Source organism: Gadus chalcogrammus, chromosome 6, assembly GCF_026213295.1.
Source record: "Gadus chalcogrammus isolate NIFS_2021 chromosome 6, NIFS_Gcha_1.0, whole genome shotgun sequence".
In the NCBI taxonomy this organism is placed as follows: Eukaryota; Metazoa; Chordata; class Actinopteri; order Gadiformes; family Gadidae; genus Gadus; species Gadus chalcogrammus.
The window spans coordinates 3824965-3843354 of NC_079417.1; the positions used below are offsets into that span (position 1 = coordinate 3824965).

The 18390-nt window shown below is 50.1% G+C and overlaps 1 protein-coding gene across 2 annotated transcripts; it reads left to right on the top strand.

The window, feature by feature from the left end:
- Positions 1-75: 75 nt before the first annotated feature.
- ago1 (argonaute RISC component 1) lies at positions 76-17721 on the top strand. Of its 2 annotated transcripts, none has more exons than XM_056593366.1 (19): positions 76-491; positions 4419-4608; positions 6005-6125; positions 6416-6597; positions 7298-7434; positions 7912-8064; positions 8895-8982; positions 9304-9451; positions 10116-10235; positions 10368-10490; positions 10619-10752; positions 11129-11313; positions 11861-12020; positions 12149-12239; positions 13356-13550; positions 13980-14114; positions 14226-14327; positions 14921-15120; positions 15344-17721. In XM_056593366.1, the coding sequence occupies exons 1-19, from the start codon at positions 467-469 to the stop codon at positions 15450-15452; spliced, it is 2598 nt and encodes an 865-aa protein (XP_056449341.1). In that variant the 5' UTR covers positions 76-466; the 3' UTR covers positions 15453-17721. The 2 variants fall into 2 exon arrangements, with proteins under 2 accessions (XP_056449341.1, XP_056449342.1); XM_056593367.1 differs by having other exon boundaries at positions 7912-8046.
- The last annotated feature ends 669 nt before the right edge of the window (positions 17722-18390 follow it).

The following is an 18390-nucleotide window of genomic DNA, read 5'->3' on the forward strand; positions in this document are numbered from 1 at the left end:
ACCTCTGGGTGGAGACTGATAACCGAACTGGGCTTTTGAATCTTTGGGAGGAGGAGAAGAAGCGTGGGGGTCTGGGGGCCTTTTTTGTTCGGCTGGAGAGTCCTGTCTGAGCGGCCAGCAGGAGCACAACACACCGCATAGGGACTGCATCTTCACCAACACTCTGCCACTGCGTTCTCCGCTGAACTGATAACCGCCCACAGGATCTATTTGAACACCACCACCAGGCTCGGAAACGTACTGTTACTGGCCCTTTTGGATCCTGGGTCAACCTCCAGGTTTTATCCGCCGTTAGCCAGAGTTTTTGCTGCGGGGTCTGGGGGTGTGTTGGACAGCGGGCGGGCGTTCAGCTGCACGCTGCCTGGAGGGGGCTGGAAGTCCGATCCGCTGCCAGCCTGAAGCGGCCGGCGCGGTGGCCGCAGAACTTGGACTAGTCGGCCTGTATCCTCGCAGCTAAGTGGATGGGATGGAGCCAGGACCGTCTGGCGCTGGTAGGTCCATTTATAACCCCTTTATATGTCCTATGGTCATCTGCACCTTCTGTTTGTGTAAGCTTTTACACTCTGGTGGATACTGGAAGTGACCACTCGAGCTCCTTGGCCCTTCGGACCAGGGAGGATATTCTGAAGGAAACCCGTCCGTTTGAGCAATCGAACCGCGATGGATAATTCCCAGCACTTATCTCGCACTTAGCAGACCCCATCCTGGTTCAATAGAGAGATACATTGGATTTATGGCCATCGATTGTTCTCTGGGTTAGTTGACCATGTCCACCGGCGGGGTCGTGGGTCAGGGGTCCTGGGAACCTCCGGAGAGGATGGCGGTACATCCCCAGAGGTGAAGCCCGCCTTGGAGTCTCATTGGGCTGCGCCAGCAGCTGGCGGGTACCCTCTCTCCCTTGGCACCAGAGCGCCCGCACATTATTCCATTATGGAGGCCCCAGGGATGTCGGAGGCGCGAACTACCAACACTGAGACGGTGATTTGAACTCCAGCTCTGGCCTGCGATCAAAAGTGATGGATAAATTAAATATTTTTTTCGCATTTAAAGCAGAAATTGAACTCCAGTGGAGAACGGAACTTTTAGTGACCGGAGGTGTCATAACTACATCCAGGTCACTATTACCATTACCAAGCACATTGTTCGAACTACTACCATATGCAGTAGGCCTGTTCATTTTTATAAGATACACGTCTCATATATTTTATGATACAATTATGCATACCAGGTGTATATAAAGTTTTCTGGGTCAGAAGTTCAATGACCAAACTTTGTTGTGCATAGTCAACTGACTGTGCAGTTGACTATGTAAAACTGTGTTTCAGAGCAGGCCAAAGGTGTGTGTGTGTGTGTGTGTGTGTGTGTGTGTGTGTGTGTGTGTGTGTGTGTGTGTGTGTGTGTGTGTGTGTGTGTGTGTGTGTGTGTGTGTGTGTGTGTGTGTGCACATCTCTTACAAGCACTGAATAGTGCTTGCAAGAGATGCTGATTCACTTTTAATACAAGCCCATGTCTGAATGTGTCGCCCCCCCAAAGAGTGTCTTGATGGGAGTTTTTTTATTTCAAGGTCTGGGGGGAGGGCCCTAGGGGCCTCTCATCTCCACGCCTCTCAGGTCCTTGTGTGAAGACCAAGTTAGGATTGGGTTTAGCTAACAGACTTAAAAGGTCCAGAACAAAACACACTGGTCCACAACAATACTCTCACCCAGAACAATGCTCTGGTCCAGATCACTACGTGTGTCCACACACACCAACTTGCTGTTCCACAACAATCTGTGTGGTCTATTGTTGGCATCTCCCTGATAAGATGAGCAAATATATATAAAAAAAATCATTAATATTGAATATGAATATTGTAATTCGGATATCATCCCTGTGTTCAGTCATCACAAAATCTATAAGACAATTCTACTAAAATAAAACTCCCAGAATCCTGTATGGTCACAGCAACCAAATTATGCAAAATAAGATTTTATAAGACTTTTTTTATCCATGGGATAAACAAAGTGAAGGGAAAAGTGGGTGTGGCAGAAAGAACGGGACAGATAAAAACTTAAAAAATGATCAAAAAAAGAAGAATGTTTTTATTCTAAAAACAACACACACAAAAGAAAGTCGGTGTGACATTTTTGACAGAACGCTTAGGTACATTGTTTCATTATATTGTGAGTCTTTCGCGATGATTGTCAATAAGCATTGAGTGGTGGTGACTTAACTCCAGAGAAACGTAGGTTTCATAGGTTCACACTTGCAACGATCACCCGGGATTCATTTTAGATCAATAACCAGGAGCAGCAGACTCACCTGTAGCTCCCCCTCTTCCTTCTTGGTGAGATTGACACATCAGATCCCCTTGACAGGTGGCATCCCCCCCCCTGCATCTCTCTGCCTCACTCACTGTTAGTCATCCAGCAGGGATGCTGTCATCCAGAGAGACTGGCAGTGAAATCAGGAACATATTAAGGAGCCGTAGGGGATAGGGGGCCTACAGGTTGTACTGCGGACGTCGGGGATCGAACCCAGAACTTTTCAGCTCAGAGTCAAACACACATAAACCACAAGACTAGCCCCCCCCCCCCACCCCACCCCACCCCACCCCACCCCAATATTTTAGCAGTTGGTTGGAGGTGTGTGTGTGTGTGTGTGTGTGTGTGTGTGTGTGTGTGTGTGTGTGTGTGTGTGTGTGTGTGTGTGTGTGTGTGTGTGTGTGTGTGTGTGTGTGTGTGTGTGTGTGTGTGTGACAGCTATTGTCTGTAGAGATGTGTGTGTCCTGCCACGCCTCTCTCACCATCTGCCTTCTCTGGCACTCTGCTGTCAGGGCGTGCACGTAGGCTGTGCATGTTAGTGACCGTGACTTTGTGTGTGTGTGTGTGTGTGTGTGTGGACTAAGGACTTCACACGAACAAGCTGCGTTAGCAGAGTCCGTGTTTATCCAGACCGTCCTGTCACACACATCTCACACGTCTATCACTGTGGTTTAAAATTAGAACCTTTTTTTGAAGTTGCGGTTTGGTAATGCACTAAATCACCAACCCCCCCACTCCCCAAACACACACACACACACACGCTCTCACTCTCATGCACGCACACACACACACACACCCACACACACACAGATATATACTCCGAGGTCTCCTGATCTCCATGACAATACTTGTTGCCGTGGTGTTGCCATGGTGAGGCTGGGAATGTGGAGGGGCCCGTGTGTGTGTGTGTGTGTGTGTGTGTGTGTGTGTGTGTGTGTGTGTGTGTGTGTGTGTGTGTGTGTGTGTGTGTGTGTGTGTGTGTGTGTGTGTGTGTGTGTGTGTGTGTGTGTGTGTGTGTGGGGCAGCTGGGGTCTTTGTTGGGAGGGAGAGGGCCGTTCTCTGGGACCTGAAAGGTTAAGACTCTGGGCCCCTCGTCTAGGAGTCACCGGGAGCTTCTCGGGCCCCTGTTCTGCCATGACCCAAACCGTGGGATTACCATCAGCAGTAGCTCCTTGCTAGTGGGGGTGCTAAGCTATCATCGCGCTTCCTGCCCTCCTAGGCTAACTCTAGTCCAATCAGTCCGCCTTCATCCACCACATCAAACCTTTGAACTAATATCCAACTTATATTTAATTATAATTTCTGACCCGAACGTTATTGATCAGAAGCAATCACCATAACACGCATGCATGTTTTACATTCAAGCTTTTGTCGGTGAAGCTAAACATTTTTAGTGCTCCCATTGCACCTTGGTTATGCTTAGTGGTTACCTGTAGGTAACCACCTGGCTGACTTAGCACCCTGTACGGCTATCATGCCCTCCATGGGTGTAGGCTAACCTTTATGCTAACCCTGGTGCCTGTGTTATAGAACTCCCTCAATGTCCGGAGGGGTGTAGTCGCTGAACAAGTATCTGGTCTAATTCTTTGTTGTGCTGCTGGTTGCAAATCAGTGTTAAATATTCTTTTATCTTCTGCTTCCCGCCTTTCGAACACCCCGGCCCCCCCTTCGGGACATTGTTCCTTCTCTCTCTCTCTCTCTCTCTCTCTCACTCTGTCCCTCTCTGTCCCTCTCGCTCTCCCTCACTGTCTCTGTCTTCTTATCTGCCTCCATCGCTCTTAATCTATTGCCGCCCGTTTCTGTTTCCCTCTCCATCTGTCTGTCTGTCTGTCTGTCTGTCTGTCTGTCTGTCTGTCTGTCTGTCTGTCTGTCTGTCTGTCTGTCTGTCTGTCTGTCTGTCTGTCTGTCTGTCTGTCTGTCTGTCTGTCTGTCTGTCTGTCTGTCTGTCTGTCTGTCTGTCTGTCTCTCTCTCTGTCGCTCTCTCTGCCTTTCCCTCCACTTCCCTCTTTCTCTTCCTGTCTATTTTCTCCTCTCTCTGTGATGAAACCTCTCTCTCTTCCTGGCCCCCACCTGGTTGGGTCCATGCCTCTCATCACCTGTCCCCCTTCCCTCCAGTGCCCCCCATGGGGGCCTTCCCCCCTCCCCTGCAGCAGGTGTTCCAGGCGCCGCGGAGACCAGGTATGGGGACGGTGGGGAAGCCCATCAAGCTGCTGGCCAACTACTTTGAGGTGGAGATCCCCAAGATGGACGTCTTCCACTACGAGGTCGACATCAAGCCGGACAAGTGCCCCCGCAGGGTCAACAGGTGAGACGACCCCCCCCCCCCCCCCCATACCAACACACACCTCAGTACCTCATAAAGTTTTCAGCTCTTGGAGAGGATAAATCTTGAAGAACATTAGTAAAGGTTTCAGCTCTTGGAGAGAATACATCTTAAAGAACATAAAGGTTCAGCTATTGGAGAGATTACATCTTGGAGAACATTAGTAAAGGTTCTAATTCTTGGAGAGATTAACACTTGGAGAACATTAGTTAAGGTACCACTCTTGGAGAGAATAACTCTTGGAGAACATTAGTAATGGTTCATCTCTTGGAGAGGATAACTCTCGAAGAACATAAATGTTTGCTCTTGGAGTGGATAACTCTTGGAGAACATTAGTAAAGGTCCAGCTCTTTGAGTGGATAACTCTTGGAAAACATAAAGGTTCACCTCTTGAGGAGGAGAACTCTTGGAGAACATTAGTAAAGAGCGAGCTCTTGGAGAGGATAGCTCTTGGAGAACATTAGCAAAGGTTGTGTTTCTTGGAGAGGATAGCCCTTGGAGAACATTAGCAAAGGTTCTGTTTCTTGGAGAGGATAGCCCTTGGAGAACATTAGCAAAGGTTCTGTTTCTTGGAGAGGATATCTCTTGGAGAACATTAGCCAAGGTTCTGTTCCTTGGAGAGGATATCTCTTGGAGAACTTTAGCAAAGGTTCTATTTCTTGGGGAGGATATCTCTTGGAGAACTTTAGCAAAGGTTATATTTCTTGGAGAGGATATCTCTTGGAGAACTTTAGCAAAGGTTCTATTTCTTGGGGAGGATAGCTCTTGGAGAACATTAGCAAAGGTTCTGTTTCTTGGAGCGTGCACAGTTACTCTTTGAGGGCTTTTGTGTTGTTCTGGAGCACCCTGTGGGTCTGAATGGCTGGAGACAAAGGTTGGGAGAAGGTTGCCCCAGGTCAAGGTCTCATAACCTTCTCTTTTCAGACCAGCGCCCCTCCTCCTCCTCCTCCTCCTCCTCTTCTTTCTCCTCTCTTTGCTCCTGCCCCTTTCTCCATGACCATGAAATATTGCTTGGACCAGATGCAGGCGCTTGATCAATAGCCTCCAGCCCCTCACCCCAGGGAGCTCACTGATAGGGTGTCACGTATCACTATGACCACGGTAGCTTGTGGGGTCGGTGGTCCACGTTAACTCTAGCCCCCCCTATTGGGAGGGGTGTGTGTGTGTGTGTGTGTGTGTGTGTGTGTGTGTGTGTGTGTGTGTGTGTGTGTGTGTGTGTGTGTGTGTGTGTGTGTGTGTGTGTGTGTGTGTGTGTGCTTGTGTGTGTGTGTGTGTGTGTGTGGTTCAGAGAGGTGGTTTTGTTACCTATATATGTGTGAGTGTGTATTCCAGAGAGGTGGTTGTGTTAACTGTGTGTGTGTGTGTGTGTGTGTTCCAGAGAGGTGGTTGAGTACATGGTCCAACACTTCAAGCCACAGCTGTTTGGTGACAGGAAGCCGGTGTACGACGGGAAGAAGAACATCTATACCGTGCTTGCACTCCCTATAGGGAGCGAGAAGGTACAGCGATTAATGTCATGTCATAATAAATGGTGCATTGCCATGGTAACGTGTGATGACGAGTGTTTCTACCCAACAAGCTTAACCACACATTGCCATGTGAACAATCGTATTATTATTTATAAGTAGCTCACACTGTTACACCAGGTAGTAGTCTGTAGCTCAGACCACAGATACACCAGGTAGTAGTCTGTAGCTCAGACCACAGTTACACCAGGTAGTAGACAATAAAGTGTCTATCTATTTATCTATCTATCTAGACCACCTTAACGCCAGTTCTCTCCCCGCAGGTGGACTTTGAGGTGACCATCCCAGGCGAGGGAAAGGACCGGATCTTCAAGGTGTCAATCCGCTGGCTAGCCAAGGTGTCCTGGCGTCTTCTGCAGGAGGCGCTGGTCAGCGGGCGAATGCAGGTTCCCCTCGACTCGGTCCAGGCTCTGGACGTGGCCATGCGCCACCTGGCCTCTATGAGGTAGCTACGCCTACACCTTAGCTGCTAGGCCTCCGCTGCTACACCTCAGCCACCACCACCACACCATAGCACGGCAGCCTTAGCCTCTACACCTAGCACTAGCTACGTGTACTTTTAGTTGTATGTAGTTTAGAGAAAGAGGGTGTTTAAACTAAGTACTACTTTATCATACATCTAGATGGATTGATGAACCCATGAACCAATAAATAAATTGATGAATGGATGTAGAGAGACCTTATTGATTATACATGACATTACATTCATTTAGCTGCAGCTTTGATCCAGAGCAATGTAAAATAAGGGTATTCAACCATGAGGCCCAGCCCAAAAAGGGGCATCGACGCCCCCTGGTTCATGGGGGGATTTGTGGTTTGCATCTGAGTCAGACTGAATCACCCTCGGCTGGAGAATTAAAGTCGTCTCTGACCTCATACCTCCCTCCCTCCTCCTCCTCCTCCCCCTCCTCCTCCTCCTCCTCCTCCTCCTCCTCCTCCTCCTCCGCTCCTCCTCCTCCTCCTCCTCCTCCTCCTCCTCTCCCTCCTCCTCCTCCTCCTCCCTCCTCCTCCTCCTCCTCCTCCTCCTCCTCTCCCTCCTCCTCCTCCGCTCCTCTCCTCCTCCTCCTCCTCCTCTCCCTCCTCCTCCTCCTCCTCCTCCTCTCCCTCCTCCTCCTCCTCCTCCTCCTCCTCCTCTCCTCCTCTAGGTACACCCCGGTGGGCCGTTCCTTTTTCTCCCCCCCAGAGGGGTACTACCACCCCCTGGGGGGGGGCAGGGAGGTGTGGTTCGGCTTCCATCAGTCCGTCCGCCCCGCCATGTGGAAGATGATGCTCAACATCGACGGTGAGTCACCGATGCGCTGGCGGCGACGCCCAGCCCAGAGGCGGGAGAGCACGGGGGCACTGTTTTTTTTTTTAAACCATATCGGACTCGTATTTCAAAACACACCGAGGTCATATGCTGAGGTCGTGTGCTTCTCGACATCACGCGCCGTGATGTGACGATGTCCTAACTCCCCTCAAGGGAAACTCAACTTATAGCCAACCAGCCTTTGCCACAACTCGATAGATCGATAGATAGATAGATCTATACTTTGATTGTTTTCCCTCTCTTCTATTTCTCCTTGAAATCACGTGAATGTAGGCGCGAAAAACTTTGGGTGCTCAACCCTGCAGACATCCTTGAGAAAACGCAAATGCGTTGACCTCTGCCTGCTTAATATGTATTCTGAATTCACTGAAAGTCTCTTTGGATTAAAGTGCTTCCTATTAGTTGTATTAGGTTGTAAATGAGTCGTCTCTGCTCACCGCCGCCCTCTAGTGTCTGCCACCGCCTTCTACAAGGCCCAGCCGGTCATTGAGTTCATGTGCGAGGTCCTGGACATCCGTAACATCGACGAGCAGCCCAAGACCCTGACCGACTCTCAGAGAGTCCGCTTCACCAAGGAGATTAAAGGTGGGCTCCTGAGCAGTGGTAAGAACTTCAGGAACAACCCTCGACCATCTCGCACACCTGCATCCTCCACCAAGGTCCTCACTAGTGATCGACCATCTCACACCTGCACATACCAAGGGCCTCACTAGTGCATGAGCATCTCACACCTCAAGCTACCACAGACCTCACTATTATCAGACCATCTCACACCTCAAGCTACCACAGACCTCACTATTATCAGACCATCTCACACCTCAAGCTACCACAGACCTCACTATTATCAGACCATCTCACACCTCAAGCTACCACAGACCTCACTATTATCAGACCATCTCACACCTCAAGCTACCACAGACCTCACTATTATCAGACCATCTCACACCTGAAGCTACCACAGACCTCACTATTATCAGACCATCTCACACCTCAAGCTACCACAGACCTCACTATTATCAGACCATCTCACACCTTAAGCGACCACAGACCTCATTATTATTGTCAAACCACCTCTCACACCTGTTCACTTGTGTCAGACCATCTCACCTGCCTAGTGATACCACCGTCCTCACAAGTATTAGACCATTTGACACACATGCAGACTTCCAGGCACCTCAAGAGGGACTCATTATGGGCTGTCTGTGATTTTAAATGTCGGGGCGTTACAAAGGAAACCACGGAAACGTGACGCGAGTGTAGAATGTATGGTGTCGCCTCCTCCCATTGCCCTCTGCACACCGTAACACTCAGACCCTATTGTGTTGGCGTTGGTGCTTTCATTGTTTGGTTTCAAGTACAACGAGTCCGGGCTCAAGTACAATGCTGTCCCTCTTCCCTCCCTCCCCTCCCCTCGCGTGCGTGCGTGCGTCCAGGTCTGAAGGTGGAGGTGACCCACTGTGGGCAGATGAAGAGGAAGTACCGCGTGTGTAACGTCACGCGCCGCCCGGCCAGCCACCAGACGTGAGTAGCCCTTGGATCCCATGACGCAGCAAAAGGGACCTCCTACCGGCTTTTAGTTCAGTTTGTGCTGATGATGATGATGATGATGATGATGAGGAACGATGAGGGATTCAATGAATTACCGCCATCCAAATACATATCGGGTGTTCTAAAATACAGGTTACTCAAAAGGCAACACACAATCACCGATCCAATTCCAGACTGCGGTGGCAACTCATTCAAACACCCGGTGTGTGTCTGTGTGTGTTTGCGTTGAACATATCTGTGTGTCGCCCAGGCGAGTCCAAAAGTGTGACTCCATATTGTCCTACTCCATCCCAGGTTTCCCCTGCAGCTAGAGAGCGGTCAGACGGTGGAGTGCACGGTGGCGCAGTACTTCAAACAGAAGTACAACCTGCAGCTGAAGTACCCCCACCTGCCCTGTCTGCAGGTGGGCCAGGAGCAGAAACACACCTACCTGCCCCTGGAGGTAAGAGAACCCACCATGCCCCCCCCCCCCCCCCCCCCCACCTGCGTTAAATAACTCTTATACCTGTTCAAGGTAATAGGCAGGGTGTTAAAGGTGTGTGGCTGCAGATTTGTAACATAGTAGCACAGGTGTGTGACAGGTGTGTTGTTCTGTCCTCCGGTGTGTAACATAGTAGCAGGGCTTACAGGTGTGTTGTGTCCTCAGCAGTGTCACATTGTAGCAGGTGTTACAGGTGTGTTGTTGTGTATAACTTTGTAGCAGGGGTTACAGGTGTGTTGTTGTGTCTGCAGGTGTGTAACATTGTAGCAGGTGTTACAGGTGTGTTGTTGTGTCTGCAGGTGTGTAACATTGTAGCAGGTGTTACAGGTGTGTTGTTGTGTCCTCAGGTGTGTAACATTGTAGCAGGTGTTACAGGTGTGTTGTTGTGTCCTCAGATGTGTAACATAGTAGCAGGGGTTACAGGTGTGTTGTTGTGTCCTCAGGTGTGTAACATTGTAGCAGGTGTTACAGGTGTGTTGTTGTGTCCTCAGGTGTGTAACATCGTAGCAGGTGTTACAGGTGTGTTGTTGTGTATAACATTGTAGCAGGTGTTACAGGTGTGTTGTTGTGTCCTCAGGTGTGTAACATTGTAGCAGGTGTTACAGGTGTGTTGTTGTGTCCTCAGGTGTGTAACATTGTAGCAGGCCAGCGCTGCATCAAGAAGCTGACTGATAACCAGACCTCAACGATGATCAAGGCCACGGCTCGCTCTGCCCCCGACAGACAGGAAGAGATCAGCCGGCTGGTGAGTAGTGGAGACCACTGGTCGCACGGATGGGGTCTCGCCTCCCGTGAGCGACCCCGTGTGGACGGGGGTGGTACTACCAGACAGAGAGACGACAGAGACTCATGACCTCTGATCTCTGTTCGCCTGCAGATGAAGAACGCCAACTTCAACCTGGACCCGTACATCCAGGAGTTTGGGATCAAGGTGAAGGACGAGATGGCCGAGGTGACGGGCCGGGTGCTGCCTGCACCCATCCTGCAGTATGGAGGCCGGGTGAGAGGAGCTGCTGCGCGACACACCGCGGAGCTACAGTCCGTAGACGCTACTCGGGTCGAACGGGGGTCGCAACCACGATCTGATTTTAACTTAAGAGCTTGTGTTTTTTTCCCTTCTTGGACCAGAACCGGGCCATCGCCACACCCAACCAGGGGGTGTGGGACATGCGGGGGAAGCAGTTCTACAACGGCATCGAGATCAAGGTGTGGGCGATCGCCTGCTTCGCCCCGCAGAAACAGTGCCGAGAGGAGGTGCTCAAGTACGTGGAGACGACGTCCGATTGCGTTTTTATTAATGCTGGTGGTCCTTACAATATGACAAAGGAGATGGAGAGGGAAGATACGGAGAGAGGAGGGAGTAAGAGAGGGGGAGGAGGACGAGAGAGAAAGGAGAGGAGGGAGGAAGAGAGGAGGAGGAGGACGAGAGAGAAAGGAGAGGAGGGAGGAAGAGAGGAGGAGGACGAGAGAGAAAGGAGAGGAATGGGAGGAGAGATGGATAGAGGAGAAGGAGGAAGAGAGGAAGGAGGAGAGATTAGCGGGGTTGGAAGGAGGGGATACTACTTTGCTAATACTATCAAGTAGTAGTGGGTCGAGGCAGGTTCCCACCTCACGCTCTCTATCCCGCTTCCTTCCCAGGAACTTCACGGACCAGCTGCGTAAGATCTCCAAGGACGCTGGGATGCCCATCCAGGGCCAGCCGTGCTTCTGTAAATACGCCCAGGGGGCCGACAGCGTGGAGCCCATGTTCAGACACCTGAAGAACACCTACGCCGGCCTGCAGCTCATCATCGTCATCCTGCCCGGGAAGACCCCCGTCTACGGTCAGAACCCACGTCATACTAGTCTAGAGAGGCCCAGATACCTCTAATTCAGCCTACAAAGACCCCCGTCTGCAGTCAGAAACCACATCATATCACTCTAGAGAGACCCATTAACCACCGGGAACTATACCAGATCGACCCAGACACCTCCTCAAACGAATTTAGAAAGCTTCTTATCTTTTCTAGAAAGTACCTAGTCTGCACTCGGAAACCTCTTTGAACTACTCTACCGGTAGTTTTAAATCTTGGTTACAAAAGCTGGTTTAAAAATTATTTTAGTGGTCTATATGTAAAAGGGGTTTTAAACAATATGAATAATGTGAACTTAATGGTATAGGTCATTTGTTCTCGAGAGTGTTAATGATGACTTTTGTTTAAGAGAGGGTATTTCTCATAAAGTTAGTTCTAAAGAGCAGTAAAGTGTGTTTGAATGCAGTGTAGTGTAGCAGAGTATCTTCTAGACCGTGATAGTAAACAAAGTGTGTGTGTGTGTGTGTGTGTGTGTGTGTGTGTGTGTGTGTGTGTGTGTGTGTGTGTGTGTGTGTAGCGGAGGTGAAGCGTGTGGGAGACACCCTCCTGGGCATGGCCACGCAGTGTGTCCAGGTGAAGAACGTGGTGAAGACGTCTCCCCAGACGCTGTCCAACCTCTGCCTCAAGATCAACGTCAAGCTGGGAGGAATCAACAACATCCTGGTCCCTCACCAACGGTCAGTGGCCCACTCCCCTCCTCTCCCCTCCCCGCTGCCCCCTCAGCTGCCGACACACCCCTCTGACCAGGCCTCTGCTCCTCCTGGCTGTTCAGGCTATCATAGTTCTCCCTCTCTTTTCCCCTCAGCTCGGCTGTGTTCCAGCAGCCTGTTATCTTCCTGGGAGCCGACGTCACCCACCCCCCTGCTGGGGACGGCAAGAAGCCCTCCATCACTGCTGTAAGTTGCTTTCATTACTTTATGACTGCTGTTAGTAGCTTCAATGCACTCCCAAACCCCCCCCCCCCCCCCCCCCCCCCCAGCGCCCCTTCACGGCCACCAGCCAGCCAAGCTACGCTAGTTCACATCACTCAGTTTCAGAGCCAGTTAGACCGGACAGAGCACTCAAATCTGAAGTCTCTCGCCTCTGACTGGGAGGGGCGGTATCTTTCAACAATCCGCTCATTTAACAGTATAGTACTCAAATTACGTTGTTGTCGTGACAAGTAACATAGTTTTACAGTTCAGTCATTTATTTAACTAGGCTTTCAAGCAAGGGACTTGTTTCTGTTCAAATCCCAGTGTTATTCACGGTTTCTGTTTCCATTCTACTTCTTGGTGGTAAACTGCCTACTACGAATGTGTAGCTCAGCTAGCGAGATGCTATTTATGATGCAGTCTGTTTTTTCGACCTAAACATAGCACAATTACGGCTGCTTCGCGAGGAAGAGTTTTTTCTTTGAATATAAACAAACTAGTACTGGGAGAGGGGGTGGAGCAAAGAGGAGAAGGGGCGGAGTTAACGAGAGGCCGAGGAGAGAGGGGGAGAAAGTAAACGGAGACATGAGGGCGACGAGAGAGAAGTGAGACGGGAGAGGAGACACTTGTGACTCGGGGCTGAGTCATTCATTCCCCTGCTACCCCCAAACAGGAAATGACGTCATCGTAGACCTCAGCCCCCGCCTCCATAACCTTTACGGTGTGGTTGGCAGGAGACTGTGAGTAAGAGAGAGAGAGAGAGAGAGAGAGAGAGAGAGGGAGAGGTTCAGACGGGGGACATGTTTTGGTATCGGAGAGAAAAGGAGAGAGTTCAGCTACTAGTCAGCATTATGCATGATGGCAGGGGCTGAACATTGTTTGAAAGTAACCTGCAGCCCACATCTGTACTCTCTTAATATTTTAATAATATTCTCCCTTTTCATCTATGGGGGATTTTTATGAATCATCATTTTTTTTTTTAATGGTAATGGAAAAAAAAAGTACCCAAACAAACAGGTAAACTTAAACAAATATATAGTGTAAGTAGTATACAGTGTCCAGCCCGAGGGATACTGATTCACCCCCATCGCTCCCCAGGTGGTAGGCAGTATGGACGCCCACCCCAGCAGGTACTGCGCCACGGTGCGCGTCCAGAGGCCCAGGCAGGAGATCATCGAGGACCTGTCCTTCATGGTGCGAGAGCTGCTGATCCAGTTCTACAAGTCCACCCGCTTCAAGCCCACCAGGATCATCTTCTACCGGGACGGGGTTCCAGAAGGACAGCTGCCCCAGGTCCGGATGCACCCCAGACCCTGTTTTGGGGTTATTTAGTAGTTACCGTCAACCACATGGCTACATCGATTATATTGCTTCGCACTTTGAGGCAGAGGAGGTGGAAAACGACAAGGCTGATTGGTCAAAACCGTATCATTCAGTTTGCACATTTTAAGTCCAAGGGAACGTTACTATGGATGACCAAGTGTGCCGCAGAATTAATGTATGAACGTTTGAACGGGCTGAAAGCTCGGCGTTCTCGTCATTGTGATTTGCCTTGCCATTCATACTGATTGTAGTTACAGTACATGTGGTTGTAGCTGCACTAGCTTCATCTGATTGTAAGTGTTGGGATTGTTGTAACGGTTGGTTCGTCTGATCACTAGGTCAGTCTCATTGTTGTTCCCTTAGGTCAGTCTGATCACCTTAAGTTCTGCTCTCCTGTAGATCTTACACTACGAGCTGCTGGCGATCCGGGACGCCTGCATCAAGCTGGAGAAGGACTACCAGCCCGGCATCACCTATATCGTGGTCCAGAAACGCCATCACACCCGGCTCTTCTGCGCAGACAAGTCTGAACGAGTGAGTACACTTGACGCATCTTACTTACTGTCCCTCTCGGATTCAGTGATGTGTTGAGTTGGACGATGAGTTGTGTACAGTTACGTATAATGAGGGATTTGTGGTTGCCAGATTGGGAAGAGCGGGAACATTCCAGCAGGAACCACCGTGGACACCAGCATCACACACCCCTTCGAGTTCGACTTCTACCTGTGCAGCCACGCTGGAATTCAGGTGAGCATACTGACGCACACATACACGGCCTCATAAATGCACGACAACGGATCTACAACAGTGCAACAACGACCAAGCTACACCGCTGAAGAACTACATGGCTTCAAGCTACAGCACTACACAACTGCAGTGCAACAAAACTGCGCTGCTACGTGTCTAAACCGCTAGGAGACATCTACACTATTCCACAGCTATACTGTGACACAGCACCACTGCAACACATTTACACCACTATACATCAGCCCGCTACACATCTACACTGCTGCTCGACTGTGCCGCAACACAATAACTATGCTATGAGCACAGCTAAACTACCACACCCCTGCATAATAACCCCCCCTACAAACCCTTCGACATAGCAACACGACTACACTGCTAATTAGTCTCACCGCTAAACAACTGCACAGGGACAAAACTGCAAAACCTCACCCCTAAATACTACACAGCTATAATACTACTGTGTGTGTGTGTGTGTGTGTGTGTGTGTGTGTGTGTGTGTGTGTGTGTGTGTGTGTGTGTGTGTGTGTGTGTGTGTGTGTGTGTGTGTGTGTGTGTGTGTGTGTGTGTGTGTGTGTCTGTGTTGTGTTCTCCAGGGCACCAGTCGGCCCTCCCATTACTACGTCCTCTGGGACGACAACCGCTTCACGGCGGACGAGCTGCAGATCCTCACCTACCAGCTGTGCCACACGTACGTCCGCTGCACGCGCTCCGTGTCCATCCCCGCGCCGGCCTACTACGCACGTCTGGTCGCCTTCCGCGCCCGCTACCACCTGGTGGACAAGGAGCACGACAGGTGAGACGGTCCTACACGTCCTCATTGGTCCTCTCACGGAGGTCGTTACCTATGATTGGATTATAAAAGTGATTCACATATATTGATCAAACTCTATTGATCAAACTCCGTTGCATAGGATATTCGAACACATTGATTGTCTCAGTCTGCTCCATGATAACATTTAAATGTACATAATGCCTGACGCCAAGTGTGTTGTGTGTGTGTGTTTTTGTTCGTATAGTGGAGAGGGCAGCCATGTCTCTGGTCAGAGCAACGGCCGGGACCCTCAGGCGCTGGCCAAGGCGGTCCAGATCCACCACGACACCCTGAGGACCATGTACTTCGCCTGAGCACCCGCCCTGACCTAGCCCGGGTATACCCACCCTGACCTAGCCCGGGTATACCCACCCTGACCTAGCCCGGGTGTACCCACCCTGACCCAGCCCGGATATACCCAGGCTGCCTTGCGCGCGATTTCATTGCGCGCTGCTAGGCAGCCTGGATTCCATGGATCCGATTTTCGCCTGAGATAGGGAACCAATCACAGAACGGGGAGGGACAGCAAGACGACGACGACGACGTCTATGCGACACACCGAAGCTTGTAGTTTACGGATCCAAAATGGCAGCAGACGCGTTACCTTTCGATGCAGCCTTAGATAGTGTTCTAAGTAGTTTAGAACGAACGTTTATTTTGAAAAAATTGCAACTTTCGGCGTTAACTCTTTCATTACCAAGAAGGATGTCTTTTCCCTGCTACCAACAGGCTTTGATTGGCTATGAGCTACGTACAGACTCATATGATAGACATTCGTAGCGCCCAATAAACGGCTCCGAGCAATCGTAAACCACGCCTCAAATACAAGAAAATGAATGTGTGGTTCCCAGACCTCATCTCAATGTAGATTGAGATGAGGTCTGGCTTTAGCCAGGCTAACCCTGTCCCTGGCCCATGCCAAACCCCACTTTATCACTCCCATAGTGGGCATACAGCCCCCAGTATGCCCCTCCCCCAAGACCACCACCGCCGCCACCACAATGGCCTCCATCACCATGCTTATCCCGGTTAGCCTTGGCTAGCTACATCGTGGCTAGCTACATCGCGGTTAGCAACGGTGTGGCTAGCTACACCAGGGTTAGCGGTGCCATCATACGTAAACCAGAACAAACTACAGAATCGAAGAACGCTTGTGAATATCATTGTTTTTATTGTTATTTTTTAATGTTACTCTCTGGCACTATTGCTTTTTTATTTGATCTAATTTCAGACTTTGGGTTTTATTGACGTTACAGTATTGTATGCTTACTCCTCTGCACGTAAGGATGCAATGCGGACGGGATGGTCAGAATCGAGATCTGAACCTCTACAGTTTCGACAGTTTCCATGGCGATACCTGAGGCTAGCTAGCTACTGCGGCTAGCTAATGCAGCGCCCAGGAGCCCACTACACACATACCTACCTATCACCTGAATCAATCGCCACCTTTTCTCATGTTTTTGTGTAATATTATTATTATTATCATTATTATTGTTTTAAATGCCTTGAAAAGTCTGTCATGGTACATTAGCACTTCGTACTAGCATGTAGAAGCCACTAGCCCTGCACAACAGCGTTTGTTAGCAAATGGGGTGCTAGCCCACTGCTCTATATATGAGAATATGTGGTGCTAGCGTGAAGCGCTACATATGAGCATATGTGGTGCTAGCCCGCAATACTATGTATGAACCTATACAATGCAAGCCTACCACTCTAGGTATTGCCAAAATGAAGTGATAGCCTGCTACACTATATATCAGCATATGTTGTGCTAGCAAGCTGCCCTATGTATTAACCTATGTGGTGCTAGCGTGCAGTGCTACGTATAAAGAAAAGAAGGAGAAGCTGTAGCATATCATATGGCATATCATAGCATCGAGGCTACATGCTGTCGCGTGGCAGTTGGCCTAGTCCCTTAGAGATTTAGCCCATAGAGGAAGTTAGCGTTTAAATAGAGGGACCATTTAGCATCAAGTGTATGAGATGTTCTCGCACCTAAACCAGCATTCTCAACCAGCCAGACGATGCCACCTAACAGACTCCTAGCCAGGAGCAGAACCTGGGCGGCCCTTAGGGATAACGTGGCACTTTTTACTCATCTGATCGTTTTACTGGGGGACCAGTAGTTTCTGTATGACGGAGGGGTAATCCAGATCTGATCTAGTCTGTTCAAAAAACCTCACTGCCCTCATACTTCCATGTCCGAACCCTGGAGGAACCAAGCTAACGGGCTAGCTATGGCAACTCTGTTAATATTATATCTGTTAGCGGCTCAGCGACCACTAAGTGCTGCACAGCGGAGCGCTATGTTAGCCAGACACCTTGCTGGCGCTTCTCTGCACATTGTCATGTGCCACACAATATCCAAGAACACACACACGCACACACACACACACACACAAACAGTAGGCCTATACGCTTACACCGCACCAAACAGACCTTACCAGGAGATACTTGGCGGCAAACACAAACCTGGTTAATGCAAGCCCACTTACGCCAGATTTGCGAACACAAACCTTAGCGAGGACAAACTTAAGCTAACACAAGTCTGTTCTCGTCTTCCCCTCCTCTGCTCGTGTGCTCACCCCCCCCGAAACACCGAACTTTCTCTCATCTTCCTGATCCTGCCTCTCTGCCGAGTCTCCCCCCCCCTCCCCCCTCCCTCCCCCCTCCCCAGGCCTGTGCTAGACCAGCCCCATTGGTGCGCTGTGTGCATGCAAGCAACACAGATAGGGGTCGGCTACAAGGGTCTGGGCCCCTCCTGAAGACCCCCCCCCCCTGCATGAGAGACACTCTCCAAGTATCCTAAGCTGGTATCCTGAGCCTCCTCCTGAGTCGGCTCACAGCTGCCCGTCGTTCTGCCTCAGCGTGTCGCCGCGGTGACGGCGTCCCTTTTGTTTACGTCCTGTTTTTATGAATATGATTGTTATCGTCGATTAGTATTATGATCGTGTGTAGGTTGAGAGTCTATCTGCCCCCCCCCCCCCCCCCCCCCCCCCCCGTCTCGGCTCCTGTCTGACCGACGGTTTGATTCCCGCTGGGCTCGAGGGGACCACGGCAGCAGTGACGTTTGGACGTTTTTAAAAAAGAAAAAAAGAAATCATGTTTATGAACTTGCGTAGTTGAAATGCCTTTATACTCCCTTTTACTGTTCCGGTATTGTGTCTGAGGTGATTTGTACATATTAATAGATATGAACCTGATATGTATTTGGGCTCAGCGTTGCCCCACCTCGCCCTACCCCTCTTACTA

What these genes read in the sequence shown, in the direction of transcription:
- ago1 (XM_056593366.1), top strand. Translation starts at nt 467, where the DNA reads ATGGAGCCAGGACCGTCTGGCGCTG. An exon ending in TGCCCCCGCAGGGTCAACAG is followed by an intron (nt 4,609 to 6,004) that starts GTGAGACGACCC and finishes TGTGTGTTCCAG; the next exon opens with AGAGGTGGTTGAGTACATGG. An exon ending in CGGGAAGACCCCCGTCTACG is followed by an intron (nt 11,314 to 11,860) that starts GTCAGAACCCAC and finishes GTGTGTGTGTAG; the next exon opens with CGGAGGTGAAGCGTGTGGGA.